Source organism: Somniosus microcephalus, chromosome 1 (assembly GCF_052327205.1).
Source record: "Somniosus microcephalus isolate GS21.2 chromosome 1, FLI_Smic_1.0, whole genome shotgun sequence".
Lineage (NCBI taxonomy): Eukaryota > Metazoa > Chordata > Chondrichthyes > Squaliformes > Somniosidae > Somniosus > Somniosus microcephalus.
Genome location: NC_140987.1, coordinates 189746730 through 189773433, shown reverse-complemented (window position 1 = coordinate 189773433; position 26704 = coordinate 189746730). Strand labels below are relative to the sequence as shown.

Sequence of the window (26704 nt, the reverse complement as noted above, 5' to 3'; positions counted from 1 at the left end):
TGTCCTGTACAGGTGAACCGTCCTCTAGTTCTGATCCTGTACACATGAACTGTCCTCTGGTTCTGATCCTGTACAGATGAACCATTCTCTAGTTCTGGTCATGTACAGATGAACCATCCTCTAGTTCTGATCCTGTACAGATGAACTGTGCTCTAGTTCTGTCATGTACAGATGAACCATCCTCTAGTTCTGATCCTGTACACATGAACTGCCCTCTACTGCTGATCCTGTACACATGAACTGTGCTCTAGTTCTGTCATGTACAGATGAACCATCCTCTAGTTCTGATCCTGTACACATGAACAGTCTTCAATTCTGTCCTGTACAGATGAACCGTCCTCTAGTTCTGATCCTCTACAGATGAACCATGCGCTAGTTCTGATCCTGTACAGATGAACTCTCCTCTAGTTCTGATCCTGTACACATGAACCGTCCTCTAGTTCTGAACCTGTACAGATGAACCGTCCTCTAGTTCTGATCCTGTACAGAAGAACCGTCCTCTGGTTCTGATCCTGTACAGATCAACCGTAATCTAGTTCAGATTCTGTAAAATGAACCGTCCTCCAGTTCTGATCCTGTACAAATGAACTGTCCTCTAGTTCTGATACTGTAGAGATGAACAATCCTCTAGTTCTGATCCTGTACAGATGAAATGTCCTCTAGCTCTGATCCTGTACACATGAACTGTCCCCAAGTTCTGGTCCTGTACAGATGAACTGTGCTCTAGTTCTGATCCTGTACAGATGAACTATTCTCTAGTTCTGATCCTGTACAGATCAACCGTAATCTAGTTCAGATTCTGTAAAATGAACCGTCCTCTAGTTCTGATCTTGTACACGTGAACTGTCCTCAAGTTCTGATCCTGTACAGATGAACCGTGCTCTAGTTCTGATCCTGTACAGATGAACTATCCTCTAGTTCTGATCCTGTACAGATGAACTTTCCTCTAGTTCTGATCCTGCACTGATGAACTGTCCTCTAGTTCTGATCCTGTACTGATGAACTGTTTTCTCGCTCTGATCTTGTACAGATTTACCATCCTCCAGTCCTAATCCTGTACACATGAATCCTCTAGTTCTGATCCTGTACAGATGAAATGTCCTCTAGTTCTCATCCTGTACAGATGAACAGTCCCCTAGTTCTGATCCTGTACAGATGACCTGTCATCTAGTTCTGGTCCTGTACAGATGAACTGTCCTCTAGTTTTGATCATGCAGAGATGAAGCGTCCTCTATTCTGATCCTGTCCTGATGAACTGTCCTCTAGATCTGATCCAGTACAAATGAACTATCCTCTAGTTCTGATCCTATGCAGATGAACCTTCCTCCAGTTCTGATCCTGTACAGATGAACTGTCCTCCAGTTCTGATCCTGGACAGATGAACTATCCTCTAGTTCTGATCTTGTACACATGAACCGTCCTCTAGTTCTGAGCCTGTACACATGAACCGTCCTCTAGTTCTGATCTTGTACACATAAACTGTCCTCTAGTTCTGTCTGCCAACCAGTTCTCTATCCAAGTCAGTACCTTACCCGGAATCCCATGTGCCTTAAATTTACACGCTAATCTCTTATGGAGGACCTTATCGACAGCCTTCTGAAAGTCAAAAACTGTCTCCTAGTTCTGCTTCTGTACAGAGGAGCTGTTCTAGTTCTGATCCTGTACAGAGGAACTGTCCTCTAGATCTGATCCTGTACACATGAACTGTCCTCGAGTTCTGATCCTGTACAGATGAAGTATCCTGTAGTTCTGATACTGTACAGATGAACTGTCCTCAATTCTGTCCTGTACAGGTGAACCGTCCTCTAGTTCTGATCCTGTACACATGAACTGTCCTCTGGTTCTGATCCTGTACAGATGAACCATTCTCTAGTTCTGGTCATGTACAGATGAACCATCCTCTAGTTCTGATCCTGTACACATGAACTGCCCTCTACTGCTGATCCTGTACACATGAACTGTGCTCTAGTTCTGTCATGTACAGATGAACCATCCTCTAGTTCTGATCCTGTACACATGAACAGTCTTCAATTCTGTCCTGTACAGATGAACCGTCCTCTAGTTCTGATCCTCTACAGATGAACCATGCGCTAGTTCTGATCCTGTACAGATGAACTCTCCTCTAGTTCTGATCCTGTACACATGAACCGTCCTCTAGTTCTGAACCTGTACAGATGAACCGTCCTCTAGTTCTGATCCTGTACAGAAGAACCGTCCTCTGGTTCTGATCCTGTACGCATGAACTGTCCTCTACCTCTGATCCTGTACAGATGTACCTTCCTCTATTTCTGATCCTGTACTGATGAACTGTCCTGTAGCTCTGATCTTGTACAGATGTACCGTCCTCCAGCTCTGATCCCGTACAGATGAACCGTCCTCTAGTTCTGATCCTGTACAGATGAACAGTCCCCTAGTTCTGGTCCTGTACAGATGAACTGTCCTCTAGTTCTGATCCTGTACAGATGTACCTTCCTCCAGTTCTGATCCTGTACACATGAACCGTCCTCTAGTTCTGATCCTGTACAGATGAAATGTCCTCTAGTCCTCATCCTGTACAGATGAAATGTCATCTAGTTCTGGTCCTGTACAGATGAACTGTCCTCTAGTTTTGATCATGTAGAGATGAAGCGTCCTCTATTGTGATCCTGTGCTGATGAACTGTCCTGTAGTTATGATCCTTTACAGATGAACCGTCCTCTAGTTCTGATCCTGTACATAATTGCTGTCCTCTAGTTCTGATCCTGTACAGATGAACTGTCCTGTAGTTCTGATCCTTTACACATGAACTGTCCTCTAGTTCTGATCCTGTACACTTGAACTGTCCTTTAGTTGTGATCCTGTACAGATGAACTATCCTCTAGTTCTGATCCTGTACAGATGAACTATCCTCTAGCTCTGATCCTGTACAGATGAACTGTACTCTAGTTCTGATCCTGTACGGAGGAACTGTCCACTAGTTCTGATCCTGTACGGAGGAACTGTCCACTAGTTCTGATCCTGTACGGAGGAACTGTCCACTAGTTCTGATCCTGTGCACATGAACCGTCCTCTAGTTCTGATCCTGTACAAATGAACCGTCCTCTAATTCTGATCCTGTAAAAATGAACTGTCCTCTAGTTCTAATCCTGTACACATGAACCGTCCTCTAGTTCTAATCATGTACACATGAACCATCCTCTTGTTCTGATCCTGTACACATGAACCGTCCTCTCGTTCTGATCCAGTACAGATGAACTATCCTCTAGCTCTGATCCTGTACAGATGAACTGTACTCTAGTTCTGCTCCTGTACGGAGGAACTGTCCACTAGTTCTGATCCTGTGCACATGAACCGTCCTCTAGTTCTGATCCTGTACAGATGAACTGTCCTCTAGTTCTGATCCTGTACATAATAGCTGTCCTCTAGTTCTGATCCTGTACATAATAGCTGTCCTCTAGTTCTGATCCTGTACACATGAACCGTCCTCTGGTTCTGATCCTGTACAGATGAACTGTCCTCTAGTTCTGATCCTGTACATAATAGCTGTCCTCTAGTTCTGATCCTGTACACATGAACCGTCCTCTAGTTCTGATCCTGTACAGATGAACTGTCCTCTAGTTCTGATCCTGTACATAATAGCTGTCCTCTAGTTCTGATCCTGTACAGATGAACTGTCCTCTAGTTCTGATCCTGTACATAATAGCTGTCCTCTAGTTCTGATCCTGTACATAATAGCTGTCCTCTAGTTCTGATCCTGTACACATGAACCATCCTCTGGTTCTGATCCTGTACAGATGAACTGTCCTCTAGTTCTGATCCTGTACATAATAGCTGTCCTCTAGTTCTGATCCTGTACATAATAGCTGTCCTCTAGTTCTGATCCTGTACACATGAACCGTCCTCTGGTTCTGATCTTGTACAGATGAACTGATCTCTAGTTCTGATCCTGTAGATAGATGAACTTTCCTCTTTTTCTGATCCTGTACAGATGAACCGTCCTCTAGTTCTGATCCAGTACAGATGAACTATCCTCTAGCTCTGATCCTGTACAGCTGAACCGTCCTCTAGTTCTGAGCCTGTACACATGAACCGTCCTTTGGTTCTGATCTTGTACACATGAACTGTCCTCTAGTTCTGATCCTGTACAGTTGAACCATGCTCTAGTCTGATCCTGTACAGATGAAACATAGAAACATAGAAGATAGGAGCAGGAGTAGGCCATTCGGCCCCTCGAGCCTGCTCCGCCATTCAATGCGATCATGGCTGATCATCCAAATTCAGTACCCGGTCCCTGCTTTCTCCCCATACCCCTTGATCCCTTTAGCCTTGAGAAATATATCCAACTCCTTCTTGAATATATTTAATGAATTGGCCTCTACTGCCTTCTGTGGTAGAGAATTCCACAGGTTCACCACTCACTGGGTGAAGAATTTCCTCCTAATTTCTGTCCTAAATGGCCTACCCCTTATCCTTAGACTGTGGCCCCTGGTTCTGGACTCCCCGACCATCGGGAACATCCTTCCAGCATCTAGTCTGTCTAGTCCTGTTAGAATTTTATAAGTTTTGATGAGATCCCCTCTCATTCTTCTAAACTCCAGCGAGTACAAGCCCAATCGATCCAATCTCTCCTCATACGTCATTCCTGCCATCCCAGGTATCAGCCTGGTGAATCTTCGCTGAACTCCTTCCATGGCAAGAACATCCTTCCTCAGATAAGGCGACCATAACTGCACACAATACTCAAGATGTGGTCTCACCAAGGCCCAGTACAACTGCAGCAAGACATCCTTGTTCCTGTACTCAAACCCTCTCGCTACGAAGGCCAACATACCATTTGCCTTCTTAACTGCCTGCTGCACCTGCATGCTTACCTTCAGCGACTGGTGCACAAGGACACCCAGGTCTCGTTGCACTTCCCCTTCTCCCAATCTATTGCCATTCAGATAATAATCTGCCTTCCTGTTTTTGCTAGCGAAGTGGATAACCTCACATTTATCCACATTATATTGCATCTGCCATGCTTCTGCCCAATCACCCAACCTGACCAAATCATCCTGGAGTTTCTCGGCATCCTCCTCACAGCACACATGCCCACCCAGCTTTGTGTCATCTGCAAATTTGGAGATATTACATCTAGTTCCCTTTTCTAGATCATTAATATATATTGTGAATAGCTGGGGTCCAAGGACCGATCCCTGTGGTACCCCACTAGTCACTGCCTGCCACTCGGAAAAAGACCCGATTTTCCAACACTTTGCTTTCTGTCTGCCAACCAGTTCTCTATCCAAATCAGTACCTTGCCCCGAATCCCATGTGCCTTAACTTTACACGCTAATCTCTTATGGAGGGCCTTATCGAAAGCCTTCTGAAAGTCAAAAACTGTCTGCTAGTTCTGCTACTGTACAGAGGAACTGTCCCCTAGTTCTGATCCTGTACAGAAGGACTGTCCTTGAGTTCTGATCCTGTACAGATGAAGTATCCTGTAGTTCTGATACTGTACAGATGAACTGGCCTCAATTCTGTCCTGTACAGATGAACCGTCCTCTAGTTCTGATCCTGTACACATGAACTGTCCTCTGGTTCTGATCCTGTACAGATGAACCGTCCTCTAGTTCTGATCATGTACAAATGAACCATCCTCTCGTTCTGATCCTGCACAGATGAACTGTCTTCTAGTTCTGAGCCTCTACAGATAAACCGTCCTCTAGTTCTGCTCCTGTACAGATGAACTGTCCTCTAGTTCTAATCCTGTACACATGAACCATCCTCTCGTTCTGATCCTGTACACATGAACCGTCCTCTCGTTCTGATCCAGTACAGATGAACTATCCTCTAGCTCTGATCCTGTACAGCTGAACTGTACTCTAGTTCTGCTCCTGTACGGAGGAACTGTCCTCTAGTTCTGATCCTGTACAGATGAACTGTCCACTAGTTCTGATCCTGTGCACATGAACCGTCCTCTAGTTCTGCTCCTGTGCACATGAACCGTCCTCTAGTTCTGCTCCTGTACAGATGAACCGTCCTCGAGTTCTGATTCTGTACACATGAACTCTCCTCTAGTTCTGATCCTGTACAGATGAACTGTCCTCTAGTTCTGATACTGTCCAGATGATCTATCCTCTAGTTCTGATACTGTACACATGAACCGTGCTCTAGTTCTGATCCTGTACAGATGAATTTTCCTCTTTTTCTGATCCTGTACAGATGAACCGTTCTCCAAATCTGATCCAGTACAGATGAACTGTCCACTAGTTCTGATCCTGTACAGATGAACTATCCTCTAGTTCTGATCCCGTACAGATGAACTGTCGTCTAGTTCTGATCCTGTACAGATGAACCGTCCTCTAGTCTGATCCTGTACAGATGAACTATCTTCTAGTTCTGCTACTGTACAGAGGAGCTGTTCTAGTTCTGATCCTGTAGATGAACTGTCCTTTAGGTCTGATCCTGTAGACATGAACTGTCCTCTGGTTCTGATCCTGTACAGATGAACCATCCTCTAGTTCTGATCCTGTACAGATGAACTGCACTCTACTGCTGGTCCTGTACACATGAACTGTCCTCTAGTTCTGTCCTGTACAGATGAACCGTGCTCTAGTTCTGATCCTGTACAGAATAACTGTCCTGTAGTTCTGATCCTATACACATGAACCGTCCTCTAGTTCTGATCCTGTACAGATGAACTATCCTCTAGCTCTGATCCTGTACAGATGAACTGTACTCTAGTTCTGCTCCTGTACGGAGGAACTGTCCACTAGTTCTGATCCTGTACAGATGAACTGTCCACTAGTTCTGATCCTGTGCACATGAACTGTCCTCTAATTCTGATCCTGTACAAATAAACCGTCCTCTGGTTCTGATCCTGTACACATGAACCGTCCTCTAGTTCTGATCCTGTACAAATGAACCGTCCTCTAATTCTGATCCTGTACAAATAAACCGTCCTCTGGTTCTGATCCTGTACCCATGAACCGTCCTCTAGTTCTGATCCAGTACAGATGAAGCGTCCTCTCGTTCTGATCCAGTACAGATGAACTATCCTCTAGCTCTGATCCTGTACAGATGAACTGTCCACTAGTTCTGATCCTGTGCACATGAACCGTCCTCTAGTTCTGATCCTGTACATAATAGCTGTCCTCTAGTTCTGATCCTGTACACATGAACCGTCCTCTGGTTCTGATCCTGTACAGATGAACTGATCTCTAGTTCTGATCCTGTAGATAGATAAACTTTCCTCTGTTTCTGATCCAGTACAGATGAACTATCCTCTAGCTCTGATCTTGTACAGCTGAACCTTCCTCCAGTTCTGATCTTGTACACATGAACCGTCCTTTGGTTCTGATCTTGTACACATGAACTGTCCTCTAGTTCTGATCCTGCACAGTTGAACCATCCTCTAGTCTGATCCTGTACAGATGAAACATAGAAACATAGAAGATAGGAGCAGGAGTAGGCCATTCGGCCCCTCGAGCCTGCTCCGCCATTCAATGCGATCATGGCTGATCATCCAAATTCAGTACCCGGTCCCTGCTTTCTCCCCATACCCCTTGATCCCTTTAGCCTTGAGAAATATATCCAACTCCCTCTTGAATATATTTAATGAATTGGCCTCTACTGCCTTCTGTGGTAGAGAATTCCACAGGTTCACCACTCACTGGGTGAAGAATTTCCTCCTAATTTCTGTCCTAAATGGCCTACCCCTTATCCTTAGACTGTGGCCCCTGGTTCTGGACTCCCCGACCATCGGGAACATCCTTCCAGCATCTAGTCTGTCTAGTCCTGTTAGAATTTTATAAGTTTTGATGAGATCCCCTCTCATTCTTCTTAACTCCAGCGAGTACAAGCCCAATCGATCCAATCTCTCCTCATACGTCATTCCTGCCATCCCAGGTATCAGCCTGGTGAATCTTCGCTGAACTCCTTCCATGGCAAGAACATCCTTCCTCAGATAAGGCGACCATAACTGCACACAATACTCAAGATGTGGTCTCACCAAGGCCCAGTACAACTGTAGCAAGACATCCTTGTTCCTGTACTCAAACCCTCTCGCTACGAAGGCCAACATACCATTTGCCTTCTTAACTGCCTGCTGCACCTGCATGCTTACCTTCAGCGGCTGGTGCACAAGGACACCCAGGTCTCGTTGCACTTCCCCTTCTCCCAATCTATTGCCATTCAGATAATAATCTGCCTTCCTGTTTTTGCTACCGAAGTGGATAACCTCACATTTATCCACATTATATTGCATCTGCCATGCTTCTGCCCAATCACCCAACCTGACCAAATCATCCTGGAGTTCCTCGGCATCCTCCTCACAGCACACATGCCCACCCAGCTTTGTGTCATCTGCAAATTTGGAGATATTACATCTAGTTCCCTTGTCTAGATCATTAATATATATTGTGAATAGCTGGGGTCCAAGCACCGATCCCTGTGGTACCCCACTAGTCACTGCCTGCCACTCGGAAAAAGACCCGATTTTCCAACTCTTTGCTTTCTGTCTGCCAACCAGTTCACTATCCAAATCAGTACCTTGCCCCGAATCGCATGTGCCTTAACTTTACACGCTAATCTCTTATGGAGGACCTTATCAAAAGCCTTCTGAAAGTCAAAAACTGTCTGCTAGTTCTGCTCCTGTACAGGGGAACTGTCCCCTAGTTCTGATCCTGTACACATGAACCATCCTCTAGTTCTGATCCTGTACACATGAACTGTCCTCTGGTTCTGATCCTGTACAGATGAACCATCCTCTAGTTCTGATCCTGTACAGATGAACTGTCTTCTAGTTCTGATCCTGTACACATGAACCATCCTCTAGTTCTGATCCTGTACACATGAACCGTCCTCTAGTTCTGAGCCTCTACAGATAAACCGTCCTCTAGTTCTGATCCTGTACACATGAACTGTCCTCTGGTTCTGATCCTGTACAGATGAACTGATCTCTAGTTCTGATCCTGTAGATAGATGAACTTTCCTCTTTTTCTGATCCAGTACAGATGAACTATCCTCTAGCTCTGATGCTGTACAGCTGAACCTTCCTCCAGTTCTGATCTTGTACATATGAACCGTCCTCTAGTTCTGAGCCTGTACACATGAACCGTCCTTTGGTTCTGATCCTGTACAGTTGAACCATCCTCTAGTCTGATCCTGTACAGATGAACTGTCCTCTGGTTCTGATCCTGTACACATGAACCGTCCTCTAGTTCTGATCCTGTACACATGAACCGTCCTCTAGCTCTGATCCTGTACAGATGAACTGTACTCTAGTTCTGCTCCTGTACGGAGGAACTGTCTTCTAGTTCTGATCCTGTACAGATGAACTGTCCACTAGTTCTGATCCTGTGCACATGAACCTTCCTCTAGTTCTGATCCTGTACAAATGAACCGTCCTCTGGTTCTGGACCTGTACACATGAACCGTCCTCTAGGTCTGATCCTGTACAGATGAAGCGTCCTCTAGTCTGATCCTGTACAGATGAGCTATCTTCTAGTTCTGCTACTGTACAGAGGAGCTGTTCTTGTTCTCATCCTGTAGATGAACTGTCCTTTAGGTCTGATCCTGTACACATGAACTGTCCTCTAGTTCTGATCCTGTAGACATGAACTGTCCTCTGGTTCTGATCCTGTACAGATGAACCATCCTCTAGTTCTGATCAAGTACAGATGAACTGCACTCTACTGCTGGTCCTGTACACATGAACTGTCCTCTAGTTCTGTCCTGTACAGATGAACTGTCCTCTAGTTCTGATCCTGTACAGAATAACTGTCCTGTAGTTCTGATCCTATACACATGAACCGTCCTCTAGTTCTGATCCTGTACAGATGAACCGTCCTCTAGTTCTGATCCTGTACAGATGAACCGTCCTCTAGTTCTGATCCTGTACAGAATAACTGTCCTCTAGTTCTGACCCTATACACAAGAACCGTCCTCCTGTTCTGATCCTGTGCACATGAACCTCCTCCAGTTCTGATCCTGGACAGATGAACCATCCTCTAGTTCTGCTCCTGTACGGAGGAACTGTCCACTTGTTCTGATCCTGTACACTAGAACCGTCCTCCAGTTCTGATCCTGTGCACTAGAACCGTCCTCCAGTTCTGATCCTGTACAGGTGAACCGTCCTCTAGCTCTGATCATGTACACATGAACCGTCCTGTAATTCTGATCATGTACACATGAACTATCCTCTACTTCTGCTCCTGTACAGATGAGTTCTCCTCTAGTTCTGATCCTCTACACATGAACCGTCCTCTAGTTCTGATCCTGTGCACATGATCCGTCCTCTAGTTCTGATCCTGTGCACATGAACTGTCCTCTAGTTCTGATCCTTTACAGATGAACAGTCCTCTAGTTCTGCTCCTGTACACATGAACTATCCTCTCGTTCTGATCCTGTACACATTAACCATCCTCTAGCTCTGATCCTGTACACATGAACCATCCTCTAGTTCTGATCCTGTACACATTAACCGTCCTCTAGTTCTGATCCTGCACAGATGAACCGTCCTCTAGTTCTGATCCTTTACAGATGAACAGTCCTCTAGTTGTGATGCTGTACACATGAACCATCTTCTAGTTCTGATGCTGTACACATGAACCGTCCTCTAGTTCTGATCCTGTACACATGAACCGTTTCTAGTTCTGATCCTGTACAGATAAACTGTCCTCTAGTTCTGATCCTGTAGAGATGAACTATCCTCTCGTTCTGATCCTGTACAGATAAACTGTCCTCTAGTTCTGATCCTGTATAGTTGAACTGTCCTCTAGTTCTGATCCTGTACAGAAGAACCATCCTCTAGTTCTGATCCTGTACAGAAGAACCGTCCTCTAGTTCTGATCCTGTACAGATGAACCGTTCATCCAGTCCCTGCTGAAGTTTCGCACCCAACATGTTAATCTGTCTATCCCCTTTGGATGTTGACTGATGTTCTGTAGATTTCTAACTTTTTTTTTAAAGAAAATGGAATTGACTAATTTGAAGATGTAAAAAGGCAATGCCATTCAGATATTTAACGAATTGTTATAGTATAATCTGTATGTGCCGACATAAAAGCTGCTGCTTCTTTACTGATATTTAGGGATCCCACAAATCTGTTTTTACTGATTTCCCCTGAAAAAATCCTGATAGTGAACTGATAAATCTGATTTCCTCCTGAATTTGAGAACCCCCTGAAATTTCCTTTGTTTTTCAACCAAAAATCAATGCAGAGATGTGCTGCAGCACTTCCATGATAGCAACACATACAACGCGTGCCGAATGTGCCATGCTAACATCACAAATGCAATGCAAGCACATCTCTGGATACGAGGCAATTTGGATTTTTATAGTGCAACAAGCACTCACTCTTAGTTAGGTATAGAGTAAGGATAATAGCGCATTGGCACAGTCCTCTGAAGGTCATTAATCAAAGGCTGATTCAGGTCACACACTAAGGCATTGTTTACTAAAAGTAAGACATAAATCTCCAACAATTATTATTAACCCATCATCATTGCAGCAACAAGTGGCTCAAGCAACAACAATAAACACAGGGGACCTGAAATCTCCTGGTTGAAACGGTTGAAAACAATGGCTTATGCCATTTCCTTCTGGGTTCTGCCAATCTCCTGCCAGGGTTATGGCGTAAAACCAATGGATTTTGTCTGCGGGTTCTTCAATTTTACTTTTATTTTAATAAAAAATCTATCTAGGGTTTAAATGAGAGTTTGTTAAGTGTTGGAAAGCTGTGCAAATAATTTTCATGTCCATTGCTTTGTTTTTATTTTGGAATTTTAGCAATATTAAAAATAAACAGATTTTTTACTGATTTTCTCCACATTAACGTGTGTTCTTGAGGTCCATTTCCGCTCCCACCCCCACCACCCCCTCCACCCCACCCCCTCCCCTGATTTTCTCCTTTTTTTATATTAAAAATAAAACCTGAAAAAAACAGCTTTTTAAATTGATAATAAAAATTGACTTTAATGACTCTTACAAATATTAGACTGGTAATACGTACATATTTTGCCATTATGTTATGGCGTTCTTCCTCGTTGTCCATTGCGCTGACAGAAAGATCAGAGATACTGACTGGAGCAGATGCTGTCAGAGTGACCAGAAGCACAATGTGGCCTTTTCCTTCTGACAGAGCCATGTCCAGTTTGTGTGTATGCTCCTTACTTAGGCCTGATAAGTCAATTTGACACCTGCAACAAAAAAAGGAAAAGAAAAGAATCAATTAATTATCTGTCTACAGTATTTGACTCATGGAAAATAGATATTTCAGTTAAATTGTTGCACTAAATATTTTTGTGCCCATTTTTCTCACCTTAAAAACGGGCAACTGGCAGTTAAAAATCTGATGAGGACCTTGGTACACCCATTTTCCCACCTGAATCACTTGAAAGCAATCCTTTAAGTGGGTACCCAGCATTCTGTCCAAGAGACTGTTTAGATATACAAATCAGGAGTCCTACTCCTGTTGTAAGACTTGGATTGCAATGTTCAAAGGAGAAATGGGTGAAGCATGTATGGTGCATGTCAGTCCCATTTCTCCAGGCGTAAAGAGGCCTAACCGACCACTGGAGGCCTTTCCCAAAAAGTAAGTTTTTAAAAGATTTTTCTGAGGTCAACAGGAGCAGGCATGCTCCTTCAGGCTCCACTAAATCCTCTGGCCCACAGCTAGTCCTTTCTCACCCCATACACCCGGCATCTGCTTCTGTCCCCAATAGGCCTTACCTGCCGGCCAGCTGCATGGAGCAGCGGCTAATTTTCCGCTGCAGGAAACGGGTGAGTTGCAGTGGGGTGCCTGTTTGATGCCTGTAGCTTGGTGACAAAAATGTTCATTGGGTCTGAACCTGAAAGTGTTTCGGCCCTCCCTATAATCGCGTTGGGTGGGTGTCGCAGGCACATCGCCGATACCGCGCCCAATGGCGTCAATCCAAAAGTTTGCCTCAAGTGTCCATTAAGAAATTATAGTTGGAGTAGTTTAAACATGCCTGCAATCAATATTGTTGTGTATGTAATATGTGTGCTACTTTGAACCTATGGACAGGACTGCACTACTTGTAGGGCGTAGTGATACGCAGTACCACTCCTGGCCATAGGGGTATAAATAGTACTGTGGGTACTGATCTCCCCTCAGTTCCCGCCTGTGGGCATGAAGTAAAGACCTACGTGCAGTCCCTACCTCCAACCAGTAAAGACCTGTTTGAGTTATACGTTTAAGTCTTTGTGTTAATTGTTCAATACAATACACATACTTAACATTGGCGACGAGTCGATTCGAACCCTGCGGCAGTTATTCCACGGCGGCTTCGTCCAAAGACAGGACGTTGAAGAGAGGTTTCAATCCTCAACACCCCACTGAAAACTGAAGGGCAGCAGAAATCCTGACAGCTTCCAGCGACTGGAAGCGACAGGCATTAGGACCCTGAAGCCTCCATAACCTCGTGGGTAAGCCGAGCAGCGTTGGCTGCAAAGACAGGGCCACCGGTCGGGAGATAAGGGCGATCGCAATCCCTGATAAGAGCCGCGGTGAAACGCGCGAGCGGGTAAGCCAGAGCCCAGGAGGGAGCGAGCAAGAGCCGCGCGAGCGGGTGAGCCAGAGGCCGGGAGCCGCTTCAAGCGGGAGGCGCTTAGCGGGCCAGCGATCGCACCGGTGATAAGGGCTGAGAACCGCTTCGGGCGGGCGGCGCACCAGCGATCGCACAGGAGATAAGGGCCGCAGTCGGGCTGAAAGTCAGCGACGAGAAGCGCGGGAAAACCGCCATTGAAGTGGGCGGGGAGAGCGAGAAGCGCGGGAAAGCCGCCATTTTTCGCGGGAAAACCGCTGGGGAAGAAGGCAAAAGCGGGAAACCGCCATCTTAGAAAATTAATAAGAATTTTCAGAAACAAGAAATAAGTGAAGCAATACTTGTGTTGTTCTCGAGAAGAGAAGAAGATGCCTAAACACGGGAATATTAGCACCTTTGATAGTGACCTCGAAGATTGGGCCATATATGTTGAAAGAGTAAAAAATTATTGTAAGGCCAATAAAATTCGTGACCAAGATAAAGCTCTAACATTATTAAATTTAATGGGTGCGAAGACATACGGGCAATTGAAACACCTGTTATCACCAGATGAACCGGTGGATAAGACGTTCGATGAGATTGTTACTGTCCTGAAAGATCATCTAAACCCCACGCCGCTGATGCTAGCGGAACGATTTAAATTTTACGACAGAAGGCAGCTACAGCATGAAAGCAATGCTGAATATTTGCTGGAATTGCGTAAATTAGCGAAATATTGCCAGTTTGGAACGGGACTGACAGATGCACTACGAGACAAATTTGTGTGTGGTTTATTTAAACAGGATACACAAAAGCGACTGCTCGAGGAGAATGAGCTGACGCTTGAGAAGGTGGTCACTATGGCAGCAGCACACGAAGCCGCAGCGAGAGGCACGGCAGTAATGCAGCTACGGTCACCGGAGCTCAGTGCACACAAATTGGGTGTGAGTTCTGGCAAATGTTATCGTTGTGGAAAGACAACGTCATGATCAGAACCAGTGTTGGTTTAAAAACCAAGAATGTAGAACTTGTGGTAGGCTTGGACATATAGCTAGAGTATGCAGGTCAGGGAAGAAGACCAGCAACAAGAAGTCACTGCAAGGAAAATACGCAAAGGTACACAAGGTGACCGAACAGGAGTCCGATTCAGACGCTAGCAGTAATGAACTGGCTAGCTTAAGCTGTAATGAACTGGCTAGCTTAAGAGTACTCAACGCTGGTAAGGGTGCAGACCTCCAGACAATTTGGGTCACTCTTCAGATAGAAGGAGTCCAAGTAAAACTGGAATTGGACACTGGATCGGCATTGACGGTCATAAATAAGAAAGATTACGGAAAGTTATTCCAACATATTCCCCTACAGGATACGGGGATTATATTGAAAACATACACGGGGCAAAGAGTGTACCCCATCGGGAAAATAGAGGTTGCAGTGGTCCACAAGAGCGAAGACAGTCAAATAATGGACTTATATGTGATATCTGAAGGAGGTTCTCCACTACTAGGACGGGAGTGGATTAGGAAAATGAATATGGACTGGCATTTCCTACAAACAATAACGAGTGAGAACTCGGTGAACATAATCAACCCAGACTCTGGAACTGATGATGGTAAGACCAACCCGTGTGCAAAAGACAAAGTTTCAGCACAGAATTCCACTGAGATAGAGAATTCTGAGTCTGTCCAGTCTACTGACATGCACATTTCTGAGGGACACCGGGCTCGAACTCAACTCCATTTCAAACTGCAACAGCAATTAGAACAAATGATTCGCCGTTTTGAGCAAGAGATGAATGCGACGAAAGAGTTCTTTGATATAGAGTGAGAACATCTGGAAAGACAACAGAAGCAGCTGCTGGAGCAAATGGAGCAGGAGCACACAAAACGTCTGATGTCAGAGGAGTTAACGGTCAGCCAACTCCTGCATATGCTGAAGGACAGGACTCTGAAATGGGAAAAACTTGAACACGAACTTCAATATTCAAACGAAAGGGGTTCGGAGCTCTCAAAGGTTATTGGAAGAGCTGAGGTGGCAACACAGACTGAGATGACTGCAACAGAGCAGCCCTTGGATGCCAAAAGTACGCTGACTCACGTCAACGTAGAACAACAGACCGCTGAAACAGCTGCTCCGGTGGAGGGATTGAATAGTCCGATCAATCAATCTCCAAAAGAAGTTGAAGTAGTAAAATCTCAAATGAGGTCATTAGTAAACGACTTGCTGAAAGCCCAGAAAAAGCTGGATGAAGAGGTACGCATGAAGAAGTCTCTTCAGGAAAGATGTCTGGACTTGGAACAAAAGCTGGCTAACGCCCAGCTGGGTATGGAGGAAATAGAAGACCCTCTCGCTGGCCTAGATCAGGACGACACCGAATATTACTATGTCCTGTCCTGCCCAACTTGTAACTTCGACTCCCACCATACAGAAATCATGGAGGAGCACCGAAAGTCTACGGAACATCGGGAGAAGGTGGCTCTACTACGGAAAAAGGAGGAAGAGAAGGAGGAACTGCGCATGCAGCTGGCAGCTGACAGTGGAGCCCAGAGAGTCTCCAAGAAGCAGAAAAGGAAAAGTCGAAACAGAAGGTGACCCATCTGAACCATTATTACCTCTACCAGATCACACACGTGGTCCCTCCGAACGGAGCCAATTCAGTTCGGAAGTTCAAACTGTTAAATCCATGGAAGGACTATTGAATGAGTCACTCCAGCAACGTGAACCGACTACACCACAGAGATTCAATCTGTGAACTGTTTTCCGCAGAGACTGAATCTGTGATCTGTTTTGACATGAAGTTATCTATGTATCTATGTTATTCTGTTATGTAAACCTGAAGTTATATATGTATATATGTTATTACGTTATGTTAAATGGGGAGATGACTGTAAAGCTAAGAAGGGAGGAATGTTGTGTATGTAATATGTGTGCTACTTTGAACCTATGGACAGGACTGCACTACTTGTAGGGCGTAGTGATACGCAGTACCACTCCTGGCCATAGGGGTATAAATAGTACTGTGGGTACTGATCTCCCCTCAGTTCCCGCCTGTGGGCATGAAGTAAAGACCTACGTGCAGTCCCTACCTCCAACCAGTAAAGACCTGTTTGAGTTATACGTTTAAGTCTTTGTGTTAATTGTTCAATACAATACACATACTTAACAAATATGTCAGAACATCCAACAAAATACACAATATTAAGTTTGGTTCCTTTCTAGTTATTAAGTATAAAGCTAATTACACTAAAAAAGAAAGATCAAGGGCTAGATTTTGTGAATGGAGACGTGCTGGAGGCGGGACTGCTGCTCGTCGGGTCTCAGTCCCGCCTCCATTATGTTCTGGCCAACCAGCGGGATTTTCCCGATTGACCTTGTTAAGCCCGTGCTACAGGCTCAGCAGGCCAATTAGGGGGAAGTCACTGACAGAGCACATCAACGTCTGACGTGCCATCTGTCAGGACTTCTTGAAAGAAGAAATCTCAGCATTTGAAAGCTCTGTGAAGCTGTCAAACACTGACATTCTGTGTAGTTTGATGAGTCCTTGTGTTCAGGACTCATCAAACCTTTCAACTTTATAGAAAGCAGATGACTGTTGGTTCGGAGGATCCAACAGCCAGTCTGTGAAATCTACAAGGAAGATGTCGGGACTCCCAATCCAGAGCGGATGAAGGCTGTAGGAAGAAACAAAGGTAAGTAAACATTTTCTAACACTTTACACTCACCTTTCATACTTACCACTCCACATTTGCACCCATCACTCACCTCTACATCTTACTTTCAGACCCCTCCGACCTCCACAGACCTCCTACTCAACTCCTCCAACCCGGCTGGGTTCTCCGAGGTCGGGAAGCCTTCACCTGAAAAGGTAAAATGGGACTAATCCTTTTTTCTGCCCATTAAAAAGGAATTAATCCCTTTCCCGCCTCGAGGAGACGGGACCCGAAGCAGAACAACTTACCGCCTCCTGGCAAAAGGGCACGGAGGCGGGATGGGGGCAGGTTTGCCATCTGCCCCCACTTTCTGCAACTTTACCAGCAGTCCTGCCTCCAAACCAGCCTCCTCGGGGCTGATAAAATCCAGCCTCAAGTATACCCACCCCTCCCCCCTCAAAATAAATTGCAGGAATAGGGGAGTTTCACAATTTCCACAATTATAATGCAGCATTTAGGTACAGTAATGTTACCTTCTTGCTCACTAGTATTTCCAACTGCTATTAACTGGTGAGAAGGAGATTGAAAGTGGCAACATCAATATTTAGTGAAAAATATATCAAGCATACAAGACAACATGCTAATATGCTGTACAGTGAAAACTATGGAGGCCGTCAGAAATGAACTGGTCAGTCAAATACACTGATTAAAATACTAGTAAATATCAGTGTTTTTCTGTAAACTACTTATTGTAAGAGCCACAAAAGGGAAAAGGGCCTGATTAGCGGTTCTGCGCAAAAGGATTACAATAGCATTTTGTACTCATGCCATTTTCACAGAAAGACCGAACAAACAAAATTGCATTTATATAGCGCTTTCATGACTTCAGGATGTCCCAAAGCAATTTACAGCCAATGAAGTACATTTGAAGTGTAGTCACTGTTGTAATGTAGGGAAATGCAGCACAGCAGGGTTCCACAAACAGATGATGACCAGATAATCTGTTTTTGTGGTGTAGCTTCAGGGATAAATATTGTCCAGGACACTGGGAACAACACCCCTGCTCATCTTCGAAGAGTTCCATGAGATTTTTATATCCACCCAAGAAGAAAGACGGGACCTCGGTTTAACATCTCATCCAAAAGATGGCACCTCTGACAATGCAGCATTGCTTCAGTGCGGCACTGAAGTGTCAACCTAGATTTTGTGCTCAAATCTTTGGTGTGGGACTTGAATCTAGAACCTACTAACACAGTGACAAGAGTGCTACCACTGAGCCAAGGCTGAAACAAACTTATGATGCTTCTCTTGGGGTACAGAAAATTCTTGGTTAATTGCCTAGTAACTGAATAAATGACTAAACCATTTATGTCTCATTTCGCATTTAGATAAAAGTGATGAAACTCTAAAGACTTCTTCATCCATGCACCAGTTTCCTTGTAGTTACACCATAATATTATTGTAGCCCTGGAGGAACATGTCACCAAAATTGCAAAACGCTAAAAACATGGAAGAATTATTTCAGTTAAGAAAGAAAAGAAAGACTTGCATTTGTATAGCGCCTTTCATGACCATCGGATGTCTCAAAGCACTTTACAGCCAATTAATTACTTTTGGAGTGTAGTTATTGTTGTAATGTAGGAAACGTGGCAGCCAATTTGCGCATAGCAAGCTCCCACAAAGAGCAATGTGATAATGACCAGTTAATCTCTTTTTGTTACGTTGATTGAGGGATAAATATTGGCCAGGACAGTAATAATTTGTGGCCTACCTAGGGTGTATTTCAGAAGTGCTAAAGTTAAATCCTCTCACTGATTATTCGTTGTGATCTTCTGATAAGACTGTTGGAAGTTGAGATGAGCATCTGGATCAATTTGAGCTCTGGATTCAGGCACTTGAACCGGAGATGACCTAAATCTAAGCAATGCTCCTCCTTCCCTGCCAGGGAAGTTGGATGCATACCATCATTACACTGCTAGGGAATTAGCTGCATATTATTTCTAAATCACTGTAGTATTGGAGGCACAGATGGCAAGGAAATCAAAACCATACCTCCAGACAAATTCTCACATGAGCCACCATGGTTTAATGTGGGGAAGATTTCAACTGTTCAGTATTTATAGTGAATTTGTATATGCATTCTTTATACACACATTTATATTTTTGCTGTAGCGAATGGCAGAAATCTTTCCCCAAAGCCACTAGATCAAAGAAAAAGAAAGGAAGAAGCTAAATATTGACAGTGGCGGACAAGGGTGTGACAAAAATGTCTGTGATGTATCATGGTATTGGCTTCTTTCTGTCACGGTATATATAGGGTTAAAAACCGTGTTCAATAGTCCAGCATGTTTTGGTAACAAAGACACAGAACATAGATGTTATATCTGGTCAGAGGTTCGATGGGGGAGCCAGGCCATTAAAATAAAATGCAAGCATCTTTGGGGTTTTCTATTTGTATATGTGCTTGTTTGGCAGCTCTTTTGAAATTTAAGGGCCACATAATAAGATTTCCTTTGCCTCTGTCATTTTATTTTGTTAAAATTGAATTGTTTGTCTAAGCTAGAAAGAGACTCCATTGACAGTCGGCAGCAAACTACCACAAAGGGTTGGAGGTAATATAATAGCATGGATAGAGGATTGGTTAATGGACAGAAAACAGGGAGTAGGGATAAACGGAGCTTTTTCGGGTTCGCAGGCTGTAACTAGTGGGGTGCCGCAAGGATCAGTGCTGGGGCCTCAGCTATTTACAATCTATATTAATAACCTAGATGAAGGGACCGAGTGTAATGTATCCAAGTTTGCTGATGATACAAAGCTAGGTGGGACAGTAAGCTATGAGGAGAACACAAAGGCCTAGAAATTCATTGACGCCACTTTTGGGGCGCTAAAGTGGGGCGTCCGCTAAAGTTTGCGGCCGCCGCCAAATCTAGGCCACTTCTCCGATATTCATTAGCTTCGCCCTACTAGTTCGGGCGAGCGCTAAAACTGCTGTTGGACGCCTCTCTTTGGGCGCTAAGCCGGAGGTGGTGATCGATAGCGCCGAGGCCGGGCGCAGCGCAGGTGCGGCCATCTCGTGACTGACAGCAGACACCCTGGCGCCGGCCAGCTCTTAAGGGGGAAGGGCCGACTGTGTCTGCTGCCACGCCCTGGATAGTGGAGCCCTCCAGCTAGGCCTGAACACTGCTGCTGGACCCAAATAGCGCCTGAAGACATGGAGAAGGCCCGTGAACGTGCGCAGCGCTTCTCAGAGCGTGATCTGAGTGTGCTGCTTGCTGCTGTGGAGAAGAGGTGCCATGTTTTGTACCCGGACAATGGCAAGAAGGCGACGGTCCGCGTCTACAGGAGAGCCTGCAGGCATGTCGCCAGCAAGCTGTCAGCCAACAGCGACGTCCCCAGGACCGGTGCCCAATGCCGCAAAAAGTTAAATGACCTCACACGCATTGTCAGGGTGAGTACCCTTTCCAATGACCTCCTCATCCTTGCATGTGCACCTCACATTATGGGCAAAGGGACCTGAAAGCTCTAATGGCCAGCCTTCATCCAGCAGCTATGGCACAGGCATGAGCATCAATTGCACATTCTGCACTGAACACACTGGCCAAGCTATTCCACCAAGGGAGGCAGTGCACAGCAGATCATGGCGACACACTGGCCAGGCTATTCCACCATGGGAGGCAGTGCACAGCAGATCATGGCGACACACTGGCCAGGCTATTCCACCATGGGAGGCAGTGCACAGCAGATCATGGCGACACACTGGCCAGGCTATTCCACCATGGGAGGCAGTGCACAGCAGATCATGGCGACACACTGGCCAGGCTATTCCACCATGGGAGGCAGTGCACAGCAGATCATGGCGACACACTGGCCAGGCTATTCCACCATGGGAGGCAGTGCACAGCAGATCATGGCGACACACTGGCCAGGCTATTCCACCATGGGAGGCAGTGCACACAAGATCACGGCGACACACTGTACTTAGAGACCGTCCTTTCTCTTGCAGGCCAAGCTGGCGAATAATCGCAAGAGCCGGACTGCGATCGGGGGAGGACGACCCCATATCCAGCCACTCACCGACCTGCAACATCGCGTGGAGCACCTCATGGGTGCCCGGGTGATTGGGCCCGTTGCATGTGGAGATGCCGACCCTGTTCTGGGAAGCAATGGGAAGGACATCACCATTTGCACCTCTCTCGTCCCACTTGCGCATCAGATCTACATCCTTTGCCACTGTCCGACCAATGCGCTGAATGCCACCACTCATGCATCCCGCACTGACGCCCTCTCCTCACTCTAAAGCTACTCTTGTGCCTTCCTGCTTTCAGATGGTCAAGAGGAGGTCCCTCAACTTGCCAGTGACAGACCCTCCGAGGAGGAGCAGGAGGAGGAGCAAGAGGAAGGCGGCCCATCACGGGAACCCTCAGCCGCGGCCACCCAGGCCAATGTAGGGGACACATCTTCCCTGGAGGGCAGCGTGGCGGAAGTGTCGAAGGGGAGGGGAGCTCCTGGGACCTGCGTGCTGCAGAAAGGCGGGAGGGGGGTGGAAGCTCGGCGGCCTTCTCCCCAGAGGGGGGATGCGTCGGAGGGGAGTCCAATTGCTGGGCCCAGCGGCCTCCAGCAACGCAGGAAGGGTCGGCCAGCTCGGCGGCCTTCTCCCCAGAGGGAGAGTCCGGCCTCCAGTCAGGAGATGCTCTTCGCCGAGGAGATGGAACGCCTCGAAGACTTGTCCGCGGACTCGGAGCGCCGGCACACGGAGCTCATGGCGGCAGTGGCACGGTTGCCTGAGTCCATCGATTCCCTCTCTCGGAGTGTGGCCGAGTTCGGACCCTTAGAGGCCACCAGTCGGGCGGAATACCGGGCAGATCTTTCAGCGACTGGCCAGGTGATTAGTGGTGCCGTCCAGTCACTGGCTGCTCTGCTGCGGGCAGTGAACAGGTCAACACGGGCACTCACTGCTGTCACCCTCGCTGTGTCAGCCAGGCATCGCCAGGGCACCCGGCGCGCTGCAGCAGCACATCGGTCTGTCCCTCGGCAGATTGGTGCGCATGCTGCAGTGCTGGCCCGGGCGAGTGCCAGTGTCTCAGGCGACCAGCGAGCGCCTGCCATCCGCCAGCTTGCCGCCATTCCTCCAGCCGCCACTGCCACTCCCCCAGTGGAGCTGCCAGGAGCTGCTGCAGCGACTGATGCTGGCCAGCCACAGCTGCAGCAATCAACAGCTGGCCGCTCGACGCCCAGACCTCGACTAGGCCGACCCCCAAGGGCATCTGCCGTCACGACATGTGCCCCTCAGGAGCCTGCCCCCAGCCTTGCAGCAGCCAATGGCCTTACTTTGAGGCGGAGCAGCAGGGCGGGCAGGGGCCACCCAAAGATGGCCAAGGCATCGCCCTAGCGGGCCAAATAGTCGAATGTGTGGCCATTTGTGTTTGTTTCTTGAGGCCGAGAATTGGATGTTTGTTTTTTGAAGGCCGATGATGTGATGTTTGTTTTGGACGAAGGCCGAGAATGACGGCCATTTTAGTTGCCCTATTTTGTTAATCCTCCCCAGGTTGTGGGAGCGAGTAATGTGTTTGAGTGTTTTTTGGGGGTTTCCTCTGTTTTTGGTTTTCATGTGGGAAGGGCCCAGAGTTTGTACAATAAAGCATTTTATTTATTCACATTGTCCATGTTTGATCTTTGAAGTGTTTGTTGCCTTAACCGGCTGAGGGCTTGCGGAGCGGCTGCAATCATGTTCTATCATTGGCACAAGCCATTCCCTGACAGGGGGCCTAGAAGTGACGTTCAATAAGCCGACGACGGGCGGCCCTTGGACCTTGTGCGTCCCTCCTGGGCTGGTACTCCTCGTCCTCGTCGTCCTCATGCTCCTCCTGCTCCTCCTCCTGAGGTGGTGGTCCAACGTGAGGTGGCAGTGCCCGAGTCCTGCGGATAGCCAGGTTGTACAGCATGCAGCAAATGACGACGAATTGGGAGACTCGATCCTGCGAATACTGGAGGGCTCCCCCGGAGCGGTCGAGACAGCGGAACCGTTGCTTGAGCACGCCGATTGTTTGTTCTATGAGGCTCCTCGTCGCTTGATGGCTCTCATTGTATGCCTCTTCAGCAGGGGTCGTGGGCGCGCGGAGCGGGGTCATGAGCCAGGTACACAAAGGATAGCCTTTGTCCCCGATAAGCCATCCTCTTGGGGGAGGCTATGCCTGGAACATGTCAGCCACAGTTGTCTGTCGCAGGATAAAGGCATCGTGGCTGCTGCCTGGAAAGCGGGCATTGACAGCTAGGATGCGCTGCCTGTGGTCACACACCAGCTGTACATTGAGGGAATGGTAGCCCTTCCGGTTGCGGTAATCCTCGGCATGCTCAAGAGGTGCCCGCAAAGCCACATGCGTGCAGTCAATGGCGCCCTGCACCATGGGGAAGCCCGCTATTCTTGCAAACCCCACTGCACGCTGCTGCTGCTTGTCCAGGGTCATGGGGAAGGAGATGAATTGATGTCTCCTTCTGAAAAGGGCTTCGGTCACCTGGCGGATGCAGCAATGCACGGCGAACTGGGAGATGTTAGCGATGTCCCCAGTAGCGGATTGGAAGGAGCCGGAGGCATAGAAGTTGAGAGCCACCGTCACCTTCACTGCCACCGACAGAGACGTCCTGCGCATCAGCTGTGGCTGCAGATCTCTCTGAAGCAGCCGGCAGATGTCTGTAACCACCTCCCTTCGGAATCGCAGCCTCCTAACACACATCGCGGCAGACATGGTCAGATAGGAGGTCTGCTGGAGGTATACCCTGCATGGGTAAGGCCTCAGTTGGCGACGCCTGTTGCCCCCTCTGCGTCTAGCCAGGGCTGCCACTCTCTCACGGCGTCTGTAAGCCCTTTTGGCATAAGGCTGAAATTCAGCGTTGCCACCCAATGCAGCCCCCATTATATGCTGGCAAACACTGAGCTCTGAATGAAGGCTAAGATAATTGGTAAGCTCTGGCCTGAGCCAAAAATACCTGTCCAAGTGTTGGTCCAGACCAGTAAACTCTCCTCCTTGGTCTCTGTCCAAAAAACCATTGCACAAGAGTGAATGCTGCAAAATGGCTGGCCTTTATACTGCTGGGTAAGTGCCCTTTAATTAGCGCTCCCCCCGGCCCGGCTGGCCTGTGTACCGTTCCACTTCACAGTCGCTCGGGACGCCCGGCGCACAATGGGCCGGCGCGAGTGAAGTTCCGGTTTGGGGCGCACAAAGGGCGTTGCACTATTAAATGACGTCATGATCTGCGCGCGCAGCAGGGCGCACGCTAAGACTTTGCGCCGGCGCTAAATGTGTCCTGAAGTTGGGGAGAGGCGCAGATCGCGCTGCGCCCGGGCGATAAACGCCTAGCGCTCGAGATCTACTCCCCCTAAGGCGCTAACGGCTGGCGCGCCCAACTGAATTTCTAGGCCAAAGAGTTTGCAAAGGGATATAGATAGACTAAGTGAGCGGGCAGTAAGGTGGCAGATGGAGTATAATGTAGGGAAATGTGAAGTTAGTCACTTTGGTAGGAAGAATAGAAAAACAGAATATTTTTTAAATGGGTAAGAAACTTTCAAATCTTGGTGTTCAGAGAGATTTGGGTGTCCTCTTGCAAGAAACACAGAAAGCTAGCATGCAGGTACAGCAAGCAATAAGGAAGGCAAATGGCATGTTGGCCTTTATTGCAAGGGGGTTGGAGTAGAAGAGTAAGGAAGTCTTGCTACAATTGTACAGGGCCTTGGTGAGACCACACCTGGAGTACTGTGCACAGTTTTGGTCTCCTTATCTAAGGAAGTACTTGCCTTGGAGGCGGTGCAACGAAGGTTCACTAAACATAATGGCCCATAATTTCCGATGCCTACGGGTGTGGACGAGCTGTGTACACACCCGTAGGGGTCTCGCAAGTGCCGGTTTCAGGCATGCGAAGCGCATGCGCTGAAAACTGGCACTTCCGATCGGTCAAGAATCCTCTTGACAGATCGCACGTCTGCCCTGGAGAAGGGCCTCTGTGGGTGGAGAGTTCCGCTTTCTGCAGAACCTCCGCCCGCTGAAATCCTTTAAAAATCTTATGCCTGGTAGCAGGCATAAGGCCTGCTTTTACCAGCATAAGAGTTTAAAAAAGTAAAAAAATAAAACATTTTTCACTCATTTATAATTTTAAAATACTTTTAAAAAAGGTAAGTTTATTTTTAACCCTGTAAAAAACTTTAATTATTTTTTTCAAAAAATTACATTTTTGTTTAAAATTTAAAGTAATTTTAACTCATTTTAAAAATGTGATAAAAAAATGATTTAATGTTGTAGTGTCTTTTTTCAGTGATCCCCATTCATACTTTTAATTGGTCTATCTGTCAAAAGTATGAAGGGGGATTCCCTTCTCCCATTGGCTCGCCTGGCCCATGTGATCCCAGGGTCGCTTGCGAACTGCCTGCGCCCCCGGGATAACTGGGCCTTTGCGCGTGTGCACCAGGAGAGGCCCAGGAGCGGAAATGGCTGGACTTCAGGAGCCCTCAGGTAAGGGTGTAGATTTTTTCCCCGATAGGAGGCCTCCGCATGCACGAAGCTTCCTATCGGAAATTACGGGCCAATATCCACCTCCTGCTATGATAGGTGCCTGAGATATGCTCAGGTGCCCACCAGAAATATTTAAAACAGGGAACCTCCCTCAGCCTCACTTACTCTGGTGTGGTCAGTGGCGAAGTTTCCCAGTGAGTGGATCCTAGGACTTATCCTGGGATCAAAGGCCCATAAAATATACTGGGTGAATAATAACTAATTCAGGAAGAAGGGGGCCTGCACTGTATTAGTGCTTCAGTAGAAAACCGAGTGTATAACCTGAGAAATGTGTTTATTTTATAAAAATTACCTCAACTGATACAGATGTGAAACTGATTACACTAAAGTCTCAATTTCATTTCATTAATGCTTTCAAACTGCAGAATGTTTCCGACATTAGACCCCCTGTGAATCATGTGACAATACTATTCCGTAGTGGTGATGTTGAATTAGATTCTCTATCTTCAATCAATGTAATTTTTGCACCACTTCCAATTGTCAATACACTGCTTTTGTATTCCTGAGCTTGTAATATTATGCATTAAATAAAGAATAGATAGTAGGAAGCAACTAAAAACTATAATTTAATCTCAGGGTGCAGATGAGAACCACTTGAGCTTTGCTCTTCTGGTTTGAATCGTCATTGGAACCTCTTAATTAAATTATAGTCTTATTACTCTAAATCAGTCATAATTCTACATACCAGCCTTTTTAGTATAAACCAAAACTGAAGACTTCATGGGATCAGCCTTTAAAAAATTGCAAATGTGTTATCACCAGCAATAGTACAAGATTGACCACATGCACGTGGATATCTAATTCTCAAAGATTACAGAACTGATGTGGTGATCTGGAAACACCATGGCCTAGGAATTCAGTTGGTAGCGCCAGCCGCTAGCGCCTTAAGAGGGCGATAAGTGGGGCGCAAAGCGGCTAGCGCCCGGGCGCGGCGCGATCTGCGCCTCTCGCGAACTTGAGTGAACATTTAACGGCGGCGCAAAACCGC

The 26704-nt window shown here is 46.8% G+C and overlaps 1 protein-coding gene across 5 annotated transcripts in view; it reads right to left on the bottom strand.

Annotated features, from left to right (window-relative positions):
* The window catches only part of mctp1a (multiple C2 domains, transmembrane 1a), a 960306-nt gene that overhangs the window by 412072 nt on the left and 521530 nt on the right, over positions 1-26704 (bottom strand). For all 5 annotated transcript variants that reach the window (XR_015078481.1, XM_085988645.1, XM_085988632.1 and 2 more), the window contains one exon: positions 11975-12161. Coding sequence is in view for 4 of the 5 variants with exons in the window: in XM_085988645.1 (XP_085844771.1) it covers positions 11975-12161 (187 nt within the window). In the remaining variant the exon portion in view is untranslated. The remainder of the gene's footprint in view (positions 1-11974; positions 12162-26704) is intronic.